This window comes from Platalea leucorodia, assembly GCF_965183815.1.
Source record: "Platalea leucorodia genome assembly, chromosome: 14".
In the NCBI taxonomy this organism is placed as follows: Eukaryota; Metazoa; Chordata; class Aves; order Pelecaniformes; family Threskiornithidae; genus Platalea; species Platalea leucorodia.
The window spans coordinates 767,217-791,176 of NC_138836.1; the positions used below are offsets into that span (position 1 = coordinate 767,217).

At 41.4% G+C, this 23,960-nt stretch overlaps 1 protein-coding gene across 14 annotated transcripts in view; it reads left to right on the plus strand.

Moving 5' to 3' along the window:
* Window positions 1–23,960, plus strand: part of TNRC6C (trinucleotide repeat containing adaptor 6C) — a 107,646-nt gene that overhangs the window by 62,110 nt on the left and 21,576 nt on the right. For 11 of the 14 annotated variants that reach the window (XM_082326408.1, XM_082326401.1, XM_082326402.1 and 8 more), the window contains 7 exons: window positions 3,232–5,823; window positions 13,527–13,736; window positions 14,981–15,147; window positions 15,801–15,905; window positions 16,355–16,435; window positions 17,066–17,123; window positions 17,339–17,484. In XM_082326408.1, coding sequence (XP_082182534.1) covers window positions 3,232–5,823; window positions 13,527–13,736; window positions 14,981–15,147; window positions 15,801–15,905; window positions 16,355–16,435; window positions 17,066–17,123; window positions 17,339–17,484 — 3,359 coding nt within the window. The remainder of the gene's footprint in view (window positions 1–3,231; window positions 5,824–13,526; window positions 13,737–14,980; window positions 15,148–15,800; window positions 15,906–16,354; window positions 16,436–17,065; window positions 17,124–17,338; window positions 17,485–23,960) is intronic. The other 3 variants (XM_082326414.1, XM_082326405.1, XM_082326407.1) reach the window with 2 other exon arrangements.

Sequence of the window (23,960 nt, forward strand, 5' to 3'; positions counted from 1 at the left end):
GCAGCTTCCTTTTTATATTATGAAATTATTTTTCCTTCGCTTTACCTGTCCTGTTTCTTACAAGTTTTATAGCAGCAGCCTTTGGTGTTGGAACCAATTGTTCCAGTAAATATTTAGATGCTATGAAGTTACAGCACGTCTCTGGTTTTGCTCTTTTTCTTTTTTTTTTGAACCTATGACTTGTGAAAGGTACCAGGTACCTGCTGCTCAAGAGAGGCCTTGCTTATGTTATGTCACCTAAAAAAATGATTGTAATCCCTATCAAAGTAACCACTTTCTGATTAGTCGGTGGTTACTGCTGGGGTCGTAATCTGAATCTCAGTGAAAGGAACTGTGCTGATGGTACACGAAAGGGAGTAATTATGGAGTTGCAAACCCTTGAAAAGCAAAGGGGTTTGAGCTGCCTGTGCTGCTTCAAAGCCCAACACACTTGCTGTGATACTGTCTGGAGCAGATGTGCTTATCCCAGCTGAGGCACTGGGCCATTTTCTACTTTTAACATGGTCATCTCTTGGTCTTTATAGTTCTTCCCCCTCGTAATTTTTTTTTTCCCTTCTTGTTTCTCTGACTGCTGTTCAAAATCCTGGTATCTTATTTAATGAACCATTTTGTTCCCTACTCTCAGGAATCTTTCTAAGCTGTTTTCTCATCTTCCTCTTCCATTCCCACCCCTTCCCTTTACTTTGTCCCCTAAGTGCTCTCAAACTTGAGCATTGCTTTAACCACCGTCTTTGGGGGAGAGGAGAAAGAAAAAGAAATGATTAAACAAGCAGCTGCCTTTCATCTCATCTCGTTGGTCTTTGTGCCATTTTTGTGAGTATTGAGAGGTCTTGCACTGTGCTCTTGATCCTTCTTCACAAACCTGCCCTGCGCAGACACTCTTGCTTGCCTTGGGCAGCACCGTTGTTCTCCCAGGCACTTGCACATGTAGCTTAGGTTTCAGCTTTGACAAGACCCTTTTATTGCAACAATTATTTCAAGCTACTTTTAAATCTTTCTGTCATGTCTGAAATGTAGTGCCAAATCTTTACCACCCACAGTGTTGAAAAAAACCTCTCGCATGACTCTTCTGATTCCTTGGTTGCCTCAACTTCTTATCTTCTGGCCTGGACTGCTGCTGCTTTTTCCCTTTGTTCATTGCTGCTCTGCTAAGAATGCTGCTTGGCTCATTTTCCTGACATGGTGACCCTTTTAAAGTCATTTCACAGGCTTCCTTTCCCTTCCATGCCTTATCTGGGATTCTGGTCTCTATTTAACACCTGTGTAGCAAACCTAGATTATCAGGTAAATCGTCAGCCTTCTTCCTTAGCGCTGTAACCAGGTAGCTTTATCCAGGAATAACATGATGCTTTCTTCCTTTCTAGCCATTGCATGTAGGGGGGAGAATCCAGGTAAATCCAAGTGGCTCCTTTTGTATTCTTTTGGATTTGTCATACATATGTCAATTATTTAGCTCTTTCTGTGAAATGCTAGGCTTTTCCTAGCATCATGAGAAAACAGGTGATGAGCTAAGACTGTTTTCCCTTCCTTCCTTTCTCTAACATTCGTACTTCTGCTTCAATTGAATCAAATTTAAAAAAACAAACAAACAAACAAAAAACAAACAAACAAAAAACCACAAAAACCCCCAAAACAAAACAAAAACAACAAAAAACAAACCAAACCAAACAAACAAACAAACAAAAAAACCAAAAAAAAACAAACCAAGATGCAATCCATCCTGGTTTAGTGTGTTGTTTCTTCATCTTGATAAATCTTCATGAGGCAACCAAGTAATCACCCCCCTTTCCTGGAAAGCTACAGATGAAATGTGGGAATAAGAAGACCTTGTCAAAGAGAAAGGGCTTTTTTTTATTCTCGGAACTTTTTTTTTTTTTTTTGCAGTATTAGAACACCTCTAATTGGAGACAGTTAGAGGAGCTAATCACACCAAAATATTTGTGATTTAAATTAATGCATATTAGGCATCCACTGTTAACAGCTTATTTGGGAGATTTATTGCATGCATCTTCCCCACAAAATATTATTCTTATTCAAATCATAAAAACGAAAAGCCATGTTTCTGCAGATTTACAGCAAGTAAAAATAATTGACATCCAAAATTTTTAAATTACGTATATGCAGTTTTCTTCTTTATTTAGACAACCAGTTAAGAGGAGCTGTTCTGGAGATGGTCTCTAGCACATATCCCTAGGATCAGACTGAATTACTTGCTATAAAATTCCCATCAAAAGAAACTAAAAGGAGTAATCTGTACTACAAATCGTGTAGAGAGCAATCAGGATGGAAAGTAAATGCAAAAACTTTAACTACACTTGAGTCCTTAGCATGAGAAGTGTGTTTTCCAGTTTATCTTTGTACCCTGGAAAGCAATGAGATGCTCAAGACCTGTTGTTTAATTTTTTGGATTAGCATCTATGTTTGAGGACGTGGGCGGTGCTCTGAAAAGACTGTCTTCTGAGTATCTGCATGGCATAGCGCTGATTTTCATTGGTTTGGGGGAGAAATTGGACTGTATATGCAAGCGCAAAAGAATGTTTAAACCACATGTAAATCTTTTAAGAGCTAAGTTTCTTGACAAAACTTCCTGTTACTTAGAAATACCTGAGTTCTCTGCTAAAATGTAAGTTACAGCAGTGGTGTTTAAATGTATAATTGACACTGAATAGTAAAGGTGGCTGCGCGTACTTGTTCCTTTATTTACAAGAAGGGTTGCAAACCTAAACGCAGTATGAATTCAGTGTGTTGAGTGTGATGTGGGTGTGTATGTAATACCTAACAGCAGGCAGACATTCTACATTTTTTTTTTTTATTGGATGCTCTTTCTTTATGTTTCTCTGAAGAATGAGAATTGAGTCAAAATAAATGGTAAGTCTGCTAGATATTCTTCTGTGTTTTTTCCAAATTTGCTTAGTGTATTTGCTATCCTTATTTATTGTCTGCTTATTATTTTTACTAGTATACTGAGGGATACAAAACACTTTTGTTGCTCTGTTCTAAAACTGGATTGTGCCATTATTTTAATTGAGAGTTTTGCCAGATTTAAAAAACCTGAATATGAGCATTGTGCTTTATTATAGTGAGGAAAATTACTGTGTTATGCCAGAGAATGTACTCTTAAATTTTAGCAGAACGCACTGTTGTAACTATCAATGTAAAATAGTACTTAATAGAGGGCTTTCGCAGTGCTTGAACAGCGGACTCATTTTTAACCTTATTGGATCCTTTCAGATCTCAGCCACAGTGGATTGGGAGACCATTATGAGAATTCCCACTGGGGACAGCAGCCCGCTTTCAGGAGTGAAGGCAACTGCAGCTGGGATAAAGTGATAATAGACAGGACTGACAAGGAAGCGTGGCCTTCCATTACCGGAGCCGAGACTGAGTCTGCCTCAGAATGTACTACAGACACTGACTCTGCCTCCAACTGTGGCTCAGAGAACAGTAGCATGGCTACAGGGAGTGCCCAAGGCAACTTCACTGGACATACAAAGAAAACTAATGGCAATAATGGCGCCAACGGAGCACTCGTCCAAAGCACTTCTAACCAGAGTGCCCTTGGAGCTGGCGGAGCAAACGGTAACGGCGGCTCGGCCAGAGTGTGGGGCGTGGCTGCGGGCTCCAGCTCTGGCCTAGCTCACTGCTCTGCCAGCGGTGGGGATGGAAAGATGGACAACATGATGGGAGATGGTAGAAGTCAGAACTGCTGGGGTGCTTCCAACTCAAATGCTGGCATTAATCTTAACCTTAACCCTAATGCCAATCCAGCTGCCTGGCCTGTACTTGGACATGAAGGAACTGTGGGAGCAGGCAACCCTTCCAGTATTTGCAGTCCAGTCAGTGCCATAGGTCAGAACATGGGCAACCAGAACGGGAACCCAACAGGCACCTTAGGTGCTTGGGGAAACTTGCTGCCTCAAGAGAGCACAGAACCACAAACGTCCACTTCTCAGAATGTGTCTTTCAGCGTACAACCTCAGAACCTTAACACTGATGGACCAAATAACACTAACCCCATGAACTCTTCACCAAACCCTATCAATGCAATGCAGACAAATGGACTGCCGAACTGGGGAATGGCTGTTGGTATGGGGGCCATCATCCCGCCCCACCTGCAAGGCCTTCCTGGTGCTAACGGAACATCAGTTTCTCAAGTCAGCGGGGGCAGTGGTGAAGGAATGGGCAGTTCAGTGTGGGGGATGTCCCCAGGTAATCCTGCCACAGGAAACAGCAATTCTGGGTTCAGTCAGGGGAATGGAGACACTGTGAACTCAGCATTAAGTGCTAAACAAAATGGATCCAGCAGTGCTGTGCAAAAGGAAGGAAACGGAGCGAGCGCATGGGATTCGGGGCCTCCTTCTGGTCCTGGGGTACTGGCGTGGGGCAGGGGCGGTGGCAACGGTGGTGTTGGCAGTATGCATTCTGGAGCTTGGGGCCACCCCAACCGTAACACCAGTAACGGTGTGAACGGTGAATGGGGCAAGCCCCCAAACCAGCATTCCAATAGCGACATCAATGGGAAAGGATCAACAGGGTGGGATAGCTCTAGTGTTACCAGTCCGAATCCTGCCATGCAGCAGGGCAATGAACAAATAAACTCTTGGGCCAAAGCTGCAGCATCTGGCACCACAGCTAGCGAAGGAAGTAACGACAGCGGTGGCAGTCAAAACGAAGGCAGTACTGGGAGGGAGGGGGCTGGAGAGGGCAGGAGGAGAGACAAAGGGATGATAGACCAAGGGCAAGTTCAGTTGCCAAGAAATGACCTTGACCCCAGGGTCCTGTCCAATACGGGGTGGGGACAGACCCCTGTAAAGCAAAACACTGCCTGGGAATTTGAAGAGTCCCCAAGGTCTGAACGAAAGAATGACAATGGAACAGAGGCCTGGGGTTGTGCAGCTACTCAATCTTCAAACTCAGGGGGGAAGAACGATGGGTCCATCATGAACAGTACAAATACCTCTTCAGTATCTGGGTGGGTCAACTCTCCACCGGCAGCTGTTCCAACAAATACAGGTTGGGGAGACAATAACAACAAAGCACCGAATGGCCCAGGGGGATGGGGAGAGTCAGCAAGCTCTACTACTGTTAATAATGCTGCTGCTGCCAAAAGCGGCCACGCTTGGAGTGGGACCGCAAATCAGGAGGACAAATCACCTACCTGGGGTGAACCTCAGAAACCCAAATCTCAAAACTGGGGAGATGGACAGAAATCAAATCCAAGCTGGACTTCAGGAGGTGGAGACTGGACAGATTCATCGTCTGTTCCTGGACACTTGGGTGATGGGAAGAAGAATGGATCTGGATGGGATTCTGACAATAGATCAGGGTCCGGTTGGAATGATTCCACAAGGTCTGGGACCAGTGGTTGGGGAAATGGCACAAACGGCAAGGCTAATACAGGTACAAGTTGGGGGGAATCTTTAAAGCCAGGTTCCCAGCAAAATTGGGCTAATAAACCCCAGGACAACAATGTGAGTAACTGGGGAGGAGCTGCTTCTGTAAAACAGACGGGGTCAGGGTGGGTTGGTGGGCCAGTGCCAGCCAAACAAAAAGAGAACTGTGAGGCAACTGGCTGGGAAGAGCCATCTCCACCGTCCATTCGCCGCAAGATGGAAATCGATGATGGTACCTCAGCTTGGGGCGACCCAAATTACAACAACAACAAGACTGTAAACATGTGGGATAGAAATAATCCTATAATTCAGAGCAGTACCACAACCAACACCACCACCACTAGCACCATTATCAACACGAATATGGTTGAACCTCAGCCATCGCACCAGTCAAGTGCCCAGCCGAACCGGTCCCCGCTGCTTGGTCCAGGTATGAAAATAGCTTTATGAGATACTTTATACCAGTACTGATTACTGAATGCTGTCTGGCGTGATCAGTGTGTAGTTACACGTTAAAGATAGAAATCCTGTATTTATGTCATAGAATAAGTTTATTCATGTACTCCGAAGCAGTGTTAACTTCTTGTCGTGAGGACAGAACCCACGGAAGCTGACGCACAAGCTTCCGAAGTCCAAGTGGAAGTAAGAAAGGCTTGAAATGGTATCGGGTCAGTAACGCGCTAGGTCCTGCGGTTGGTGGTCCGTATTGATTTTGTCAGCTCTTCCACAGTTACATAGCACCTTCTCTTAATTCCACCATTGGAGAGTTTGGGGTCCTTTTGCTAACCTTTTTTCTCTTACTTGTCTTCCGTTACCATTGCTCAGTCTTTGTTCTTGTTTAGACACTACGCATCTGTTTCTTTTCTGCAAATCATATCTCTTGGCAACAGATGTTTTTTAACGGTTGCATGAATCTAGGCTGTTGCTGTTTCTCTGTCTTCTGTTTGTTGTCTTTTATGAAGAAATGGTTCTCTTCCATACTTCAGGTCTCCAACACGGGTAGTATCCTGGACTTTTATGTGATTCTCATAAAGCTGGATTGGTTAAAGATGTTAATATTCAGGGTGGCTGGGAAACGTTATTTTAACCTCAGCTGTGTTCCAAAGACAAGTTTCTGGGCATCTAGGAATTTTTCTAATCAAAGAAAAGGTACTGTTGTAGACAAGCAGCAAGGAATAAAAATGGGGGAAAAAATCAGAAAAATGCTTAGGGAGGAGATAGTTAAATAAAAGTTACTAGCAGCCCTGCTCCATGTCATGACCACAGACTTCTCAAAATGAATCTGATCTTGCAATGCCCTTTGAAATTCTTCATCTGATTTTTGTGTCCAAGTTTTTGTTTCGTCTTGGTCATGCCTAAATATTGACTTTTTAACCGTGTTTTTCTCCAAGTGGGATTTGTTCTACTTCTCTTATTTCCATCATTTTTCTCTTTGATGTTTTGAAGTAATTCAAACTTACTGTAATGTCTGTGTAAAAATAGTCTCATGTTCCCTACTCTAGTCAAATATTTTAACAGTTGAGAGTATCTATTTTAATAAAATAACATGTGTTCCAGAAGGAGAAATCTTTAAATAGGTTTTGCTTGGTCAGTCCAACGTACGTGATCTATAATTCGTTTACTTTAAACTTTTCATCCATATTTAAAACTTTACCCACAAAACTGACAAAACTGACAATTGTAGTGGAGATATCACGAGAGTGGGTTTTTGGTTGGTGGGAGGGTGGGGGTTGGGTGTTTGTTTTTTGGTTTTTTGTGGTTTTTTGTTTGTTTGTTTTTGATTTTTTTTCCCCGTTAAGGTGATTTTTGGATGATGACACCTGTGCTTGTAAAACTGTTCATACACAGCAATGTATTGTTAATGCTATTCAAATAATCTTATGGCTTGCAGAGGAAAACTTACTGTTCCGGGTCCTTCAGACTTTGAAAATGGAATTTAAAAACTGCTGTTAATCTGCAGTGATTCCCCTGGAGAATAGATGGTAGCAAAGGAAGGGGTTCTTTGAAGTAAAATGTTTATGCAGTCAGTAACTGCCGGGGAACTTGTAACCGCCCACTCAAGCTACCACATGACTGGGTTAACACGGCGGTATTGTGCGTCTTGCAAAAATGTGCATTAGAAAGACTGTAAGATACTAAAGCAAAAGCAACTCTCAGAATATACTTAAGACAGCATGCCAGAAAGACGATAAACTGAGTAATAGTGAAGGCAATTTAAAATACAGTTCTGACATTAAAATTTAAATCAAGTTATTGAGGGCGTAAGTTAGGCCTTGTGTTGTGTATTTTTGCTTACATATGCTTACAGTCGTGTACATAGGTACAGATATAAAGACGAACATGGAAATATTTTGAAGGATTGTTGTCTAATCTGCCAATGGAAGCTGCGAGCAGGCCCCTGTGCCTTTGTGTTATGCCCATCTTTACTTTTGACGGTGCCTGAGAGGGGCTAGTCTTGTGCTTATCTTACACAGAGAGAGCAAAAAATGTAATTTAATGTGATCCTATTAGTTTCCCCGTTCAGAGTGCAGAAGACCTGTTCTTAACAAGGCGTGTAGCACGTAGCAGCTGTAAAGCAATATCCTGTTGGTCTTTGTGGGAATCTACACAGACTTAAACCATCTACAGATCCTGTCCCACCTGGGACAGCTAAAGGAGGAGAAGCAAGTCATGAGCAGCTTTCCTACGGCACAGACGTGGGCTTGCAGTTTGTTGTCATGCTGTTAAACCTTATTTTTTCCTACTCCGTTTCCCTGTCCCATTGGTTATGCATTTCCAACCCCTACAGTAAGGGAGACAAGAATCCTGTAGCCAGGAGACTTCTGTAATCCACAGCCAAATTTCATCCAACAACACTTTTCCATGTACAGTATTCCCATGCAAAACATGATTGAGCAATTAAAGGTTGTGCCTAGGGCACAGGTTAAGTGCTCATGTAAAACCTTATAATACTTGAACTAAGTAGTTGTCACTGGCATTTTGTCTTCTGCATGGGTCATGACGTGCTTTGCCAATCATTTTTATGATTCCCTCTTACTCAGGGAATATCATGAATAAGGAATTGTGGATTCTGTTCCTGTGTAAGTAGGGAAGCGTGGCGTAGCTGTAAGATGGCACAGTCACGTAGCCTGAAAGCAAAGAAGTGGATTGTAGTTTTACTGTACAGCACTAGTTAACTGTTCACAAAGGAGCAGCAGTCCCTTTTGGGTTTTAAGTTTATGCTATATTAGTTTAGAAATGGAGGCCAAGTTACAGTCTTGTTATTCAAGTTGTCACCCATCCCCAGAAGTTCTCAAAATTCTTTGAATACAGAACTTAAAAGCTATTGATGGGAAGCAGATGTTGGTACACACTTGATGAAAATGTGTAATGCTCTAAGGAGTTTCTTTTTCTATTGAGGGGGAAAAAAAAGGGATAGATAATGTGATAAACGTAGTCCTTTCTGGTTATAGGAGCTTGCTCCCAAACCACTGGTGAGTTACTTAGAAAGACGAGCAGAAAGCTAGTGGTTTTGATTTCAATTCAAACTTGTGCATAATTCTTACTAGCACTTTTAACTCTTGCAACTTTGATACAAGGGGAATATGAAGTGAGAAAAGGTTTTGCAAACAGGGGTGACTAAAAGAGGGATTTCTGGATCCCAAACGGCACCAGATCCTTCCTCCAAACGCTGAGGAGTGGGCTCGATGCTTTCCTGTTCCCGTTAGGAAGGTGGAGCCTGGCGGGGCTCCCACCGCTGTCCTCCAGCTGCGAGAAGAAACAACAAAAGATAACGTAGGCTTCCCTATGGAGATTTTAGGTTGAAAATTAGGGTCTTTGTGGTTCCTAGAGAGTAAGGAGCTTAAATTTTAAAAATCTGAACCAGGTCTAAATTCTGAAAGCTCCGAACACCTCTCTATTCCTTTTATAATCCAGCACCGTTGTCTGAGTGGTGACTTACATGTCATGTACAGCATGTAATTTATGTGAAACAGAGAACGCAAGCGATGCATTTTCCGTACCTGGAACTTTCATCATAGTGGATTTGAAACCAGATCAGTTTTGAGCTCCTTTACGATGCTCATGTGTAAAAACCTAAAATCCTGTTATGGGTGCTCAGCCCCCTACCAGCCAGGTTCTGGGGAACAGACAGGTGATACCGAGAAACCTGCCCTCTATTTTCACGCAAGGTTGAAAGCCAAATAACAGCTTCCCTAATGGTGAGCAATGTAAGAAGGCATGGAGCTCCACCACATGAACTGGAATACCTTTCAGAAGATGAAGACCTGAAAGGTTAAGCGTACAGGTGACTTAAAAATGTCCAAAACCCTCCCCTTGACACACATACTCCCCAATAGCTTATTTCTTTTCTATTGTTAGCAGATTAACTAGTGACGTTTAGTAAATCTCATTTTTCTATCTAGTTTCTTCCTTTTTCATCTACATAAGGTTCTAATATGTTGGTTTGCCTGTATTGTAGTCATATGCTCTGGTATTTGTCACGGACCAAACAACTTCAAGGAAAACAATTTCTGCCATCCAAATGGCTATAGGGTTATTTTGAGGGAAAACAACTGCATCCTGCCACAGCTTAGTTAACATTTCACTTTCCCTTGAGGATTTCCTGTTGGCTGTGGCCCAATGTTAATGATGTTTTTATTTCTATAAAACAAAGCTCTGCCAATGTGTCCATATTTATTACTCACTGTGATCTTTTTGTTTCTTGCAATTCTAACAGTGTTTAAAAACTTCAGTATTAAAACCTCACTTTCTTGCCAAAGAACCCTTTCACGGAGCTCATTCTTGTTGCAAAACAACATTCGTGCAGATCTGGGTGTTTTTTAAGGCATGGAGCTTTTTCTCAGCAAAGCCTACGTGCATATTATTTTCATAGAGAAAATAGTTTTCTCTGAGCAGAAGTTTTGAAAACATTAGGCAGGTTCAGATTTTGAGACCTCTGTGAAGGTGTTTGCCTTCCAAACAGCTGTGTGAAGGAACGTAAAAGCAGCTTCCCGTGTTCGTCCAGCCCCCTGTAATGCCGTTCGCGCGAGGTACGTGGCAGTACTGGAAGGCGCCGCGCTGCCAGAGGCGAGCTGTGGGGACTACAGGCTCTTGAACTAATATTCCACCTGTGTCTCTCAAATATGAAGCATACCGGGTTATTGTAAAAATTGAGGAACAATCTTGTTTAAAAAAGAGAGTCCTTTGGAGAATACAAAGCAAATTCCTTCTTTCACCTGTGGAATTTTGCATCATTCATTCAAAAATGTAACTTTATTCACCTTTTTAGGTTTCTAAAATAGAGTCATATGAAGTCATAAAAAGGTAGCACGGAGACAGTAACAGTAAGACAGCAGGCATTTAACACAGAGGGGAAAACAGGTTCGTAATTGAGAAGTACTCTGGAATTTACATACAGGTTAGTTTTTGCAGTGCACAAGTTATTTCTCCGGGAGCCTTCAGGTTTTATTTACTAATTTCCTGCACTTAATTTGATATGTTAAGATAGTTTTGAAAACTTCTAGTTGATGCATTTTGTTTGCTTTTATGTACTTGCAAGTATTCTCTTTTAGTAAAGGCTGGCTCCCTCATTACTTGTAATCCCGTATTATTTACTGCTCAGCGCATTTAGAGCACTTAAAATAACTTGGACATTACACATCTGTGGTCTTTTATTGGTGCTGTTTAATTTATAGTAAAGAGCAACAGAAGGACCAGTTCTTTTGAATTTTTATTCTACAACCTAGCACGCTTTGCCTTTTCAATATATGAATTGTGTTTTAAGGTTGATTTCGTAAATTGAATTAGTTTCCATTAGTTCCACGAACTCAGGGAAGTATTAGTATTCTGCACTCTCTGTATTTGTATTCTGGCTGGTGCTTTAGAGATGTTTTGTTTTCTGTTTCATTTGCCTGCAGTTAATCTTTTTCACATGCCAGTATGATTAAATACATGCAGTTGTCTGACAAGGTTGCCTCCTGAGTAGTGAGGCAGAAATTCACATAAAGCGTTCTGTAAATAAAGTTGGCTTAAAGACACAAGCAGAAAGCTTGAGTAAGTATTTTAGGTGCAACACCAAGGAAGTTGCTAAGTAGAGGTTCATTTGTATACATACGTGTGTGTCTGCCAGTCCGTCTTCTGTACACACTTTAAAACAAACAGAAATTTAAGATATGTTGATAGAGCTTACAACACAGTATTTTTGTTTCAAATGGAAATCAGTTTAATGAAAAGGTGAAATTTTGGGTTGTCTCAGGACTATGTTTTAAAACACAATGAATCTTGCTGGTAGAGAAGGAGCTTTATTAAGCTACGTGTTCCTGAAATGTAGGCTTAGTTTGGATATGTTCTGTGTCATATGCACTTTTATCAGTGTCCGAGAGAACTGCAGTTGCTTTAAGAAATAGAGCCTAGAATCAATCTGCAATACAGTCACAGTGGAGCGGTGGACGGAGAGGTATGAGCCCATCTACTTGGCAGGAATTGTTCTCTGCCAGCCAGTGCTGGAGCTGCTCTTGGCGAGGTCTGCTGCCTGCAGGTTCTAGTAAGAGGAGTTCTGTTGCAGTCACTAAGTTCTGCAAAGACTTGTTGCTCGCTGAAACGCTATTGCTTAGTTAATGTATTTCAAGGTTCTCTTAAATAAAGTTCTTTTGTGGCGACTTCCTTGCCGTTGTCTAACTACTCCAGGTGTCAGTTTATGTTTCTGCTCTTTGAAACCTTTCCAGAGTATTTTTACAGATAGCACTGGGGCGCAAAAAGGAATAGTGCTGCAGCAAAGTAGGCATCTAGTCCTTAAATTATAAAAATCGGCTGAAACAAGAAATGACACTCTTTTTTGGGTAGGAGTAAAACCAAGTTTGTTTCTTACCAAATCTGGTTCCATGTTGTGAGCTGCCAGAAGTTACAGATTTAGCAGGGCAATAGTTGATGGAAATAGAGTACCTGGACTTAATAATATTCATCTCCAATGAAAAGAGAACAATTTCCTGAATTAGCAGTCTAGTTAACAGTGGAAGTTTTAAGCAGACTGAATTCTGCAATACTTGTTGAGATCTCGGTTGTCATGTAATGGAATGCCTTTTGTGATAATTGTAGAAAAATAGGTTAATATCAGGTGTACGTAAAAACTTTGGTTTCTTGCCTGTTATGTATCTGTCTCTTTTGTGTATTTTTAAAAAGTACCTTGAACTCCATCTATGATCCAAATCTGTCTCTTCAGAAAAAACTTTTTTTAAGAGGTAATGGTCATTTAAAAGTCAATTTACACTTTTGCTGTGTTGGTCAGTGTTGCTCTTTAGGACTCAGAAGCTATATGGCTGTTCCTGGCACGTTCAACTTCACTGCTCAAATTGGTGTCCTATGGATTTAAGCGCATTACATTCAAGCCAAGCCAGACTAAGACTGTTTCTTTAGAATAGTGTACGTCTCTCAATGAGTTAAAATAATACTCTGTAGGAAAACAATGACTTCTACCTGCCATTCCTCATGATTTGACTATGGATTCTAATTGCAGTCTTGTCTAGTTCTCCTTAAAAATTTTATTTTTTATAATGTAGAGGCTTAGTGATGAAGGGGTACATAGGGAACATAGTCAACCACGAGCTGTAATAAAAGCTTTAAGGAATGCATACAACTTATATAATCTACGTTAAAAGTGGTAACAAACAAGTATCATCTTACTTGTAGGGCATGAGAAAAGAGATTTGATAATTTGTAAATAGTTAGAGGGGAATTAAAATAGCTTAAAATCCTTCAGTGAAGCAAAGCCCAACTCAGATTTGGTCCTGGTCTCCCGAGTGCTTGCACGGCTGCGTGTGCGCCCCGAGCCCTGCTCGCTCTGCCCCGAGAAGTCCCGCTGGAAGCAGCTGCTCCCCGGGACCAGGTCTGGTGCTCGCGTGGCAGCCTGGCTGCTCCGGGCTGTGCTGGAAAATACTCCTTCTGTCTTCACCACTTGGCATTAGTATTCAGTTAAGAAAAAGACTTTTGAGACCAAATCAAAGCGATTTTTTTATATGCTTTATAGAATCACTGTGTCTGCTTACTGGCTCATGCTCTTTCCAAACAAACACTTTAATAAAATGCCCATCTTTGAAATTATCGACAAAAGAAACCTTTCCTCTCATCAGTGTTCTTTCCTCCTTCCCCTTGCTTCAGCAGGCTGGGGAGAAATGCCTACTGTCCACACCAAGACCGAAGCTTCTTGGGGAGAGCCGTCATCCCCTTCTGCTGCAGTTGATAATGGCACTTCAGCATGGGGGAAGCCCCCCAGCAGTGGTACAGGGTGGGGAGATAATCCTGCCGAGTCGGCAGGGACGTACGGAAGAACAAATGCTCCAGCTGCTGCCCCAGCACTGTGCAAACCAGGTACGTGCGTAGATGTCACTGTTGTAAGAGGCTGGGGGAAAAAGACAAAGTGTGTTTGCTTCTGGCAGTATTTTTAAACAGCACTTCTTCTAGTTTTCTGTGCATTTAAATCTTAATTTCATTCTTAAAACTCCATTAGCTGTCTCAAAATGTTGATATTCCAGATACGAAATTCATATGAAAATATGAATATAGTGCATTGATACAGTAAATTCAAAGGTATTCCTTAGAGTATTTTTGTGTACTTTGACAGCAGTATAGTATAAATTGTAGAGATGCAGGAAACTATAAAGCTGCAGAAGAATGTGAAACAGTACTTATCCCTCACTGCCGAAAAGAAACCTGTATTGGGATGAGAAGCAACTGAGCTCAGTCAAGATAGGATTGATTTTCGCAGGGAAAGAGACACTTGAGAATGACTAGTTGTAACTTCTCTATTCTGTTAAACTGAGGGAGTAGATGTCTTCTTCAGCTATTAAAACTGTTCACAGGTTCAGGAACATCCTGGACTCTTTCCTGCTTCACGATTTCTAACTAATGTGGTTTGATAAAAATTCTCCATCTCTAAATGCCCTGGTGGCTACAGTGCTTGTTTTAGACTTCTCTTTTGGCTGTGGTGGTCTTTAAGCTTCACTCCTGCAAAATACTATACTGAGAGAGAGAGAGAGAAGGCCCAGAAAACCTGAACAGAGGAGCGAGAGATCTTAAAATGAGTAATCTCAGCTTTAGGCAGAGTAAACAGAATAAAGCGGAACGAAGTGACGCAACCTCATCACTTAATGTAAAGTTTCCCTGCAGCCCTCGTGCTCCTTTCAGATCCCATTCTTCTGAGATGGGAATGAGTTTCTGACCATTAGTGACCTCGAAATTCAGTTTTGTTCATCAGCAGAATGTGGCAGCTAAAATGGTGAGATTCATTGAAAGCAAAATAGCACTTAACAAGTGTGTGGTCATACTTTTGGCTCCTTGTTCCTAGGAGACCGAAATGACCATGACCACAGATCTTACTTGTTCAGGAAAAAGCAAGACTTGCTGTTGCTGGATTTTTTTTCTTCTATGAAGTATTTGGAGAACTTTTTTATTTTTTTGCTAGGTTCAAAGAAGGAGTCCTTATCACTTAATGCCAATTAAGCTACTTGATGAACCTTTGTATCTCTTGAAAATACTCAAATGTTAGCATACTGGATATGGCATAAAAGGAAATTGAATCTGATTTTTCTTCTCCCTCTTTCGTTTCCCTCCAGCTTCAAAATCTATGCAAGAAGGCTGGGGCAGTGGTGGGGATGAAGTGAATCTCAGTACTAGTCAGTGGGAAGATGAAGAAGGAGATATGTGGAATAATACTGCTTCGCAAGAGAGCAGCTCCTCCTGTAATTCCTGGGGGAACGCCCCAAAGAAAGGACTTCAAAAGGTAAGACAAAAATAAAGATACTTTCTAGAAAAGAGTGGAATTAGTATAACGTTTCTAGAATAAGTTGTCACAAATTTTCTGTTGCATTACACCTGAACTCTGAAATTAGACCTCTGACGCCTGAACACAAACACAGCTTGCCACTACAGTGGTTCAAGTACAGCCTACCTTGTATCCAGGGGAAAACGGGAGATGGCAGGTGCTTTGGGAGTTTTGTTGTTGTTGCTTTTGTTCTCTCTAAGTTTTATAAGCTTCCATGTATACTGCAGAAATGATAATGTATTAACGGAAGCACAAAAAGTGTTAAGGGGGCTTTCATACACTTTCGGTCGTGGTAGAAAGCAAACAGTAGTTTGTGATGAAGTGGTTCAGCAAAAAATACCTATTTCCTATTTGTGAGGAACAAACAGATAATTTTAAGGTCTGTACTGGTATGAGAACAAAGCAAATTTGTATTAATGCCACACTCAACCAAGAACATAGACAATTATGTTAGTGCAGGTTTTCCATTGCACAGTCTTTATTTCAGGACAAGGCCAGGCTGTAACTTAAAGGAATTGGGAATGCATTTAGCCAGTTTGTTTGTTATTCCATTAGCCAACAGTTAGGCCAGTGATTTGATCAAGTATGGTTGTTTCTTGTACTGTCCGCAGCCCAAAACAAATCCACGCTTGTCCCTTGGTACTTTCTGGAGAACTGAAAGGAAGAGACTTCTTAAGGATTTTGTGATAGAAAAGCTGCACAGAGATCTTTTAAAGGTGTTTATCTAGACGCTCTTGTTTGTTTTTAAGAAAATACACTGAGTAACATTCTTAACTTCAAGGTTGCAAACTCGGTTTTGGGAATGTTTTTCAGGAAGTGTTGTACTATTTCAGAATCTTTGATTTCATTATGTTTTTCTGCCAAGGATTAAAATGAAATATGTAAATTCAAAGGTGGCTTTAATTCAGTGGTCGGCAAATCAAATACTAAATAGTTACACTGAACACCTATTCAGCTGAGATAAAATTTGTACACTTTGTGGGGGAAGAGAATGGTAGTTACCTTGTTCGGAGGGTTCTTCAATACTTTCTAAATTAATGTACTAATATATCTTTCAGTAGCATGTGTTATTAATAAGAAAAACTTAACATGTATTTTATGTACATCTCACTAGTATGACTATGGGAACCAGACCATTAATGGAATCTCCCATTTATTTACTAAGGGCATGAAGACATCTAGCAAGCAAGATGAGGCCTGGATCATGAACCGTCTGATAAAACAGCTCACAGACATGGGCTTCCCTGTGAGTAGTGTTCTTAGCTAGCACACCTGTGGCTTAGCTTTTGTGGCTTGTAGTTCTGACTTTCGATGTTGCAGGCTGTAGCTACAAAGAGATCTTCAGTCTCTTCTTCCGGCCGGGAAGTCGTTCTGTTACCTTCCTTTAGACATTTACTTTAATTTCAGAAGTCTACCGTAAGCTAGCAAAGTGCTCTGTGAGATTACTTGGTGATATACATTGTGTGATGACATTTATAGATCTTTTGAAGTTCAGAGTTTTATGACAATAGGTGTTACTTTGAACTTCGGTAATAATTCCACTCCTGTTCCCCTTTTCTTATTAAACAGGTGAAATTAGAGTATAGCTGGGTTTTTTAGAGAAAGGCATATGATAGTGATGTTTAAGTTGTCCATAGAAAACAGGAAAAAATTTAAATAGAACAGTATGATTTGACCTTGTAGAACTGGTACTTACTTGACTAACTGAATTGTTGTAGGAATTGGTAAAAGCAGGAAAAAAATGTGTGCAGACATTATTTGTGCTGCTGAGTAAATATTAAATCCAGTATTTGAGACATACCTATTTTCTCAGTTTGCTTTGAAATCATATAAGCATAATTACTTTTTATCTTAACGTAATCCGTACTTTTGACAGAGAGAGCCAGCGGAAGAGGCCTTGAAGAGCAACAATATGAATCTCGATCAGGCCATGAGTAAGTATCTGTGTAACTAAATTTTTTTTTTTTTTTCTTTAAAGCAACACAGGAACCATTCATGATTCTGAGAGTTTGATCTTATCCAGATGTATTTGATAATATTTATTTTCTTGCTTTTGTTTTTATAAGCAAGACCTACTTCTCTGAACTACTGTTGGCAAATTCACTGTCTTTGCATCACCTTTTTCAATACATTTCCCCTTTCTGCAAAGGTGCTCTGCTGGAAAAGAAGGTGGAAATGGACAAGCGTGGAATGGGAGTGACCGACTATAACGGAATGGTCACCAAACCCCTTGGCTGCCGCCCACCACCAATCTCCAAAGAGTCTTCCATGGACCGCCCCACCTTCCTTGACAAGGTAAGTTCAGAAGTATGAGTGTGATTTACAAGTCAAAACTGTACACAGTGTAGAAATACTGATGATTTCTGCTGTCCGTTTAGAAAGCTGTAGAGAGAAATGTGATAGATAATTACACATTGCTTTATTATTTTTCTTCTCTTTTTTAATCTTGTGGGGAATTTAGTCCTTGTGGAAAGGACCAATGATTTGATCCCCACATAGAAATAAACAATGGTCATCCTCAGTGTTACACCTGAAATGAAAACCTACTAAGGAATCAGTAATGCAGTGGAACTAGAAATGGGAAAAACAAAGAAACGGAGGGCAGAAAGCCTTTCGCTCTGTAAGAGTCTGAAGAGTCAGTGACCCTTGCCCAAAGTAAAGATCAGGCAGGACTAAGGCCAAAATCTTTAAGAATTAGGCTCCTAATTCCTGTTTTAGTTTTGAGCCCCCTGTAGATTTCAGTGAGAGCTCAGTACTTAAATAGGAATGAGGAGCTGATGTATTTTTGTTAAGTCAAAGAGCAGACACGCACAGTCATAAATAGCTTCTCCGATGAGCTTCCTTTTCTGTGATCATGTATGACAGATTTTCCAGCACCATTTAATGACTGAGAAGGCTCCAGAAGTTCCTGGTGTCCAAGATTCAAAGTGCCTGAAGAAAAGGATGTAGGGAAAAGCACAGCCAGATCTTCAGTAGGAAATGAGATTTACAGCCTGACACAAAGTCCTACAAAGAGACCCACCAAATCACCTCAGAATCTCCCCTAAAATTATTAATAAGGAAAGAACAGTCTCTGTTGGAATTTTTTATTCCACAGGTTATTTGAGATGTTCACAAAGATGGGGGGGGGTGTTCTGAATGCAGAAATCAATAGTTTTCACAAACTGTGCTGAAACCAATTCATTTTACATAAGCTGTTTACAGGATGAGAGTAATGATATCTAATCTTGTTAACACAGACTGCATTAAAAACTCTACTGACCCTGAATAACTATTATCTTTTCAGTCTTCCACTCTGTGTTTTCTTATAGTCTCAGCTATAGCATTATCCTTAAAGTTATGGTTTGTGTTGTGACAGATTCCCAGGTGTTGCGTTAAGAAACTTAGCGTGGCGCTACAGGATCATAGAATTGTTTAGGTTGGAAAAGACCTTTAAGATCATCAAGTCCAACCGTTAACCCAGCACTGCCAAGTCCACCACTAAACCATGTCCCTAAGCACCACATCTCCCCATCTTTTAAATACCTTCAGGGATGGGGACTCAACCACTTCCCTGGGCAGCATGTTCCAATGCTTGACAACCCTTTTGGTGAAGAAATTTTTCCTAATATCCAGCCTAAACCTGCCCTGGCACAACTCGACGCCATTCCCTCTCGTCCCGTCGCTTGTTCCTGGGGAGCAGAGACCGACCCCCCCGGCTCCAGCCTCCTTTCAGGCCGTTGCAGAGAGCGACGAGGGCTCCCCTCAGCCTCCTCTTCTCCAGGCTGAGCCCCCCCAGCTCCCCCAGCCGCTCCTCCCCAGCCTTGTGCCCCAGCCCCTGCCCCAGCCTCGCTGCCCTGCTCTGGCCACGCTCCAGCCCCTCCATGGCCGCCTTGGGGTGCGGGGCCCAGCGCTGAGCACAGCATTCGAGGGGCGGCCTCACCAGTGCCCAGCACAGGGGGACCATCACCTCCCTGCTCCTGCTGGCCACACCGTTCCTGACACAAGCCAGGATGCCACTGGCCCTCTTGGCCACCTGGGCACACTGCTGGCTCATGTTCAGCTGGCTGTTGACCAAGACCCCCAGGACCTTTTCTGCCAGGCAGCTCTCCAGCCACTCTTCCCCACGCCTGCAGCATTGCATGGGGTTGTTGTGCCCCAAGTGCAGGACCTGGCCCTAAGCCTTGTTGAACCTCATACAGCTGGCCTCGGCCCATCGACCCAGCCTGGCCAGGGCCCTCTGCAGGGCCTTCCTAACCCCCAGCAGATCAACACTCCCGGCCAGCTTGGTGTCGGCTGCAAACTGAGTGGGGGTGCACTCAATCCCCTTGTCCAGATCATTGATAAAGATATTAAACAGAACTGGACCCAGTACTGAGCCCTGGGGAACACCACTTGTGACTGGCTGCCAACTGGATTTGACTCCATTCACCACAACTCGTTGGGTGCTATGCTAGGACATCTGATAAATACTGACCTTTAAATGACAACTACTACTATTTCTGCTGTCATCACAGTAAACAGTTTGCTGAGTTTTAGTGCTGGTATGATGCAAACTGTAAACAACGTAATTTCATTAAACACAAATGCATCTTACGTAATTATGGGTTACTTATATTAACAAGGAAAAATTAGCATCTATATAAAATTTGCTTTAGACACCAAAAGTTTTTGTGCTAGTTCAAATGCTGCCACAGTGCTGCGTAATCTAGTGTCATGGCAGTTTCCTTCAAAGATTATATATTAGAAAACTGCTTATCTGCTTTTGGGGGAATAATAACATTTGTTCTTTCTGAGCTTCCTACTTAGATGAGAATGCTGTGGTGTCCATTATGTTGTTGTTCCCTAAGCCAGACTAAACCGATTGTGTATTTTCTCCAGTGTAAGGCTCAGCCTGGCTCTTCTTCCTTCTTTTTCTCTTCCTGCCATGTAAAGTTCATCCTTAACTATGGCAAATCTATTTGTTTATGGCAAACTCTAAGGAACATGTTAATTGCAAGATCTCTCTCCTGATGAAGGTCACAAAATTAATGCATGCATGCCAGTTAACCTTTTCTTTTCTAGGGTAACAATAAAATCGAGCAGTAAAATTATTGCCAGAGAGAGGTGCATTATGTGCATCATGATGCATAATTATGGAAACATATGTTAAACACAGCTATTGAGAAGGGAGTACTAAAATCATTAATATTCATATAGCAAGTAAAATCTGTCAGTCTAGGCGTAATCTGTCACAGTGACTTTACTATAACAAAGGAAATAATCCCAAACTATATTTGTTAGCTATCAGAGTGTTGAGCAACTTCCTAAGTGAATTAAACAAATGTAGTTTCTACTCTAAGAATAGATATTTTTTCCCAAGAGATTCTTTCCAGATTTACAGCTCATGCTACTAGAGCACCTCCCCTTCTCCAAAACCTTTTTGCCCTTTGAGGTACTATTTCAGAGCAGGAGCCTGGAGCTGTCTTGATTCCTGCTCAGGTCGTCCTTGGTTGGTGAACGAGCTCTCCGCACAGCTGCACAAAGCACTCCAGCCAATGTTCCTTATTTTACTTACTGTCTTACCAAGCCCTTATCCTTTTGCTTGCCTTTGCTGAGTCTTCAGTAAGTTATGTGAGGTTCCTCTTCATGAAATTGTGAGCTGGGTTAGTGTGCTCACTGCTACCACTCTTTCTCAGCTGATTCTCCTCAGCCTCTCAGCTCACCTGAGTTGAGATTCCATGATTTTTCTCCTGCATTTTCTCTGGCAGGTAAAGCTACCACTTACTCTTTTTTTTTTAACCTTATGCATTTGAGGAGAGAGAATTTCCAGCCCTGACATTTGCTTCTGGACCATTGAACTCCCTGTTCTCTCTGGATTAGTAATGGTCTGTGCAACTAAGCATACCTGTGAATGTTTGCTTTCACTTGTTCCTTAACACTTGCTGCAGATACTCTTTCTTCTGTGTCACACTGAGTCAATCATCTTTGGCACTCAGTGCTTTGTTGAATGTATTGTCTTTCAGGATGTTATCTTGCCCTGTAGCACCATAAAATGAGAAGGAAGAAAATCCAATGTCTTTGAGGAATTAAAGGTCCAGCCTAGCTGTACTTAGGTATCAAGTTTGCTTGAAGATGTTACCTGATGTCTTCTGGAGCCATCAAATTTGTAAGAAAAGTATATAAGATTTTTCTTGGAAGCATCCAGAAAGATATCAGAAATAAGCCCAGAGTGCTTCAAAGGATCTTTTCTTAAAGTGTAGGGATTTGACTTGGGTACCACTCCTGAGTGCTGGGACTCAGGTTTGGTGTTATTCTCATTGCACCTATCGAGTGTTCTTCTAAGCTCAGAAGAAAAATGTGGTGGTTTGCTGATCTGCGCTGACCACCCCGTAACTGAAAATCTTGAACCTTACAGAGACATCACTTAATTTTTTAGCACAATCTGATTGCAAGCGTTGAACTCTGGACCATTGTATTAGATGTATGTGATCAAAAGTCAGGTCAGCTCCCTGAAGAGAAGTAACATCAGCCTGCTTTGGCATTGGCTCAAGCTTGCCTTCTGCGAGGCTTCTGGTAGTTCCATTGTAGGCTCGTTTTCCCTCCTGCTCTCTTCTGTCTTTGTTTTTCTTTATGCTTTCTCCCATACTGCCAGCAGAGAGACCTGTCTTCCTTTTCCCTAATGCTGTTTCCAAACTTTCTCCCAAATTCTTGAGCATATAGGAGACTGTGAAATTCTGGCTTTACAAATTAAGTCTCCTTTTCACTACTGTCTTATTCGTTGATCAGCTCCTCTTCCCTGCTGTTGAGAAATCCAGGTCTACAGGTCTTGATGCCTGTTGGCTGCAATCATGTTCCTCCAAAAATATTCTGACTAGACTTTTTCCTTGTTTCTAATTCGAATATAGTGTTTGGGTTTTTGTCAACCTTGTCCTTCACATTCTGATCCCAGTTGTCTCTGGTGAATGTGATTGCTTTTTGTCTTTGGGTTAATGAATGGGGTATTTTATCATTATGCAGAAACTCTTCTGTAGGTCTTGCAATCAGATGATGATCGCTAGAATTCTAAGGTTAACTTTAAAATAATTCTTCTTTCCTCCGTCTCGGCTTCCTGTGATCGGGCTTTTTTTGGGTTTTGTTTTTCTTTAGTTTTTTTTTTTTTTTAACTTCCAAATTTTGAAACTTCTTTCATATTCCGGTGTTTTCGAAATTAAAAATACCAATGATGAGTACTTCTTGTAGTATTGCATTTCCTGCAAGTTTCTTTTGCCTGTACCTAACTCCTGTCAGATTTGAAGAGAACTTATTTTGAGGTGAGATTTTATTACTTTAACTTCCTCTTTTGGAATTTTTTTTTTTCTGTTTTAAGAAGCTATTAATGTGTATTTTCTACTAACTACTTCGGTAGCTGACTTTGTATAAAGACCTCTGGCATGTTTGTCAGTCTCGCATCTGTCTGTTGGGACATTTTGATTCATGAAGTGGCGGTTGATGGCAGGTGACTGCCAAAATATTCAGGAATCCTCTGCTAAATTGTCCATATCTCACAGGGCTAAAAAGTCTTTGAGTAATGCCGCTCGCATTCTGTCATATTTGGTACATGAGATAGTCTCTAAAGGAGAGAGACTTTCCAAAGTCCTAGAAGTAGTGTATTGTTGAGCACCAGTGTGGTGCTGTGTGTTGGATAACTGTAGAAGGAAATACTGCTACCGGTAGGATTTTACAGTTGTGTCAAGTCCCTTCAAAAAAGTTAAATGCGGGGCTGGATTGAGCATGATTTTGGTGATTCAGATATAGGGGATTTGTTTAATCTCCCTCTCTGAGGGAGAACTGTAACATAAATTTGTAAGAAAAGCACTGAAGAGGAAAGATTAGGTAGAAAAGATTATTCTTCAGGAAACAATTATTACATAAAGGAGCCTGAAAAATAATGGGTCACAAACCATTGTCAGCAGTAAAGGTATCGCCTAGTTTAGGTTGAGAATGACTGAGGAGTACTTCATGTTGACCGACTAAAATGCTTTATGTTGAATGAATTGATTTCAGTTCCACTTACAGAGCACAGATTTGTGCAGCACAGTTGGTACCGTACGATAAGTTCAAATTAAAAAAAATAGAACAAAGTGAATGTGAACAATGTGTTATAAACTTGCTACAAAAGACATTTGCTGCAGTTCAGCCAAGAAACACACTTGTGAAGGTGGCCTTGCAGCAAGAGCCCGCCTGTTCTGGAAATTAGATGCCAGAGCTTCCACCATCCCTGGCACTGCCTGTTTCCAAAATGAGAAAAAATATCGTCTATGGGACAAGACTTGAATAAATTTGGGGGGTAGGGAGGGATTGCATTGATCTTTCATGGTCAATAGGTCTGTTCAGACAGGAAACAATGGCATCTGAAGGAGAGAGCACGCACGAAGCTTGAAATTATTTTCACTTTAAAGGGGGAAGGGTAGAATTGTAAACATATGTCTGTGATCTAAGGAGAAATCCTTGAACCTGTTACTGTCATGCAAGCTGCAGTTGTTTGTGGAGTGTGACTGATGTCCAGTAGAATGTAAAATATCTTGAGCTGAAAGGCCTTGGGGATATCATTAGAAAATGTCAGTGTCCCCCTCAGGATAGTCAGATAGCATGTCAAGTGTCACTTTGCCTGATAGTAAAGAAACTTTTTCTTTGCATCAAAGGAGAGCTGTTGAAAATGCATTTTTCAGGATTAACTTAGAACATAAAATTTACTGAGCGTGCTTGCTGCATTAGGTCATTTGTTTGGGTATCTTGTTAGCGGACTGGGCTGCTTGTTTAACAAAGCAGGT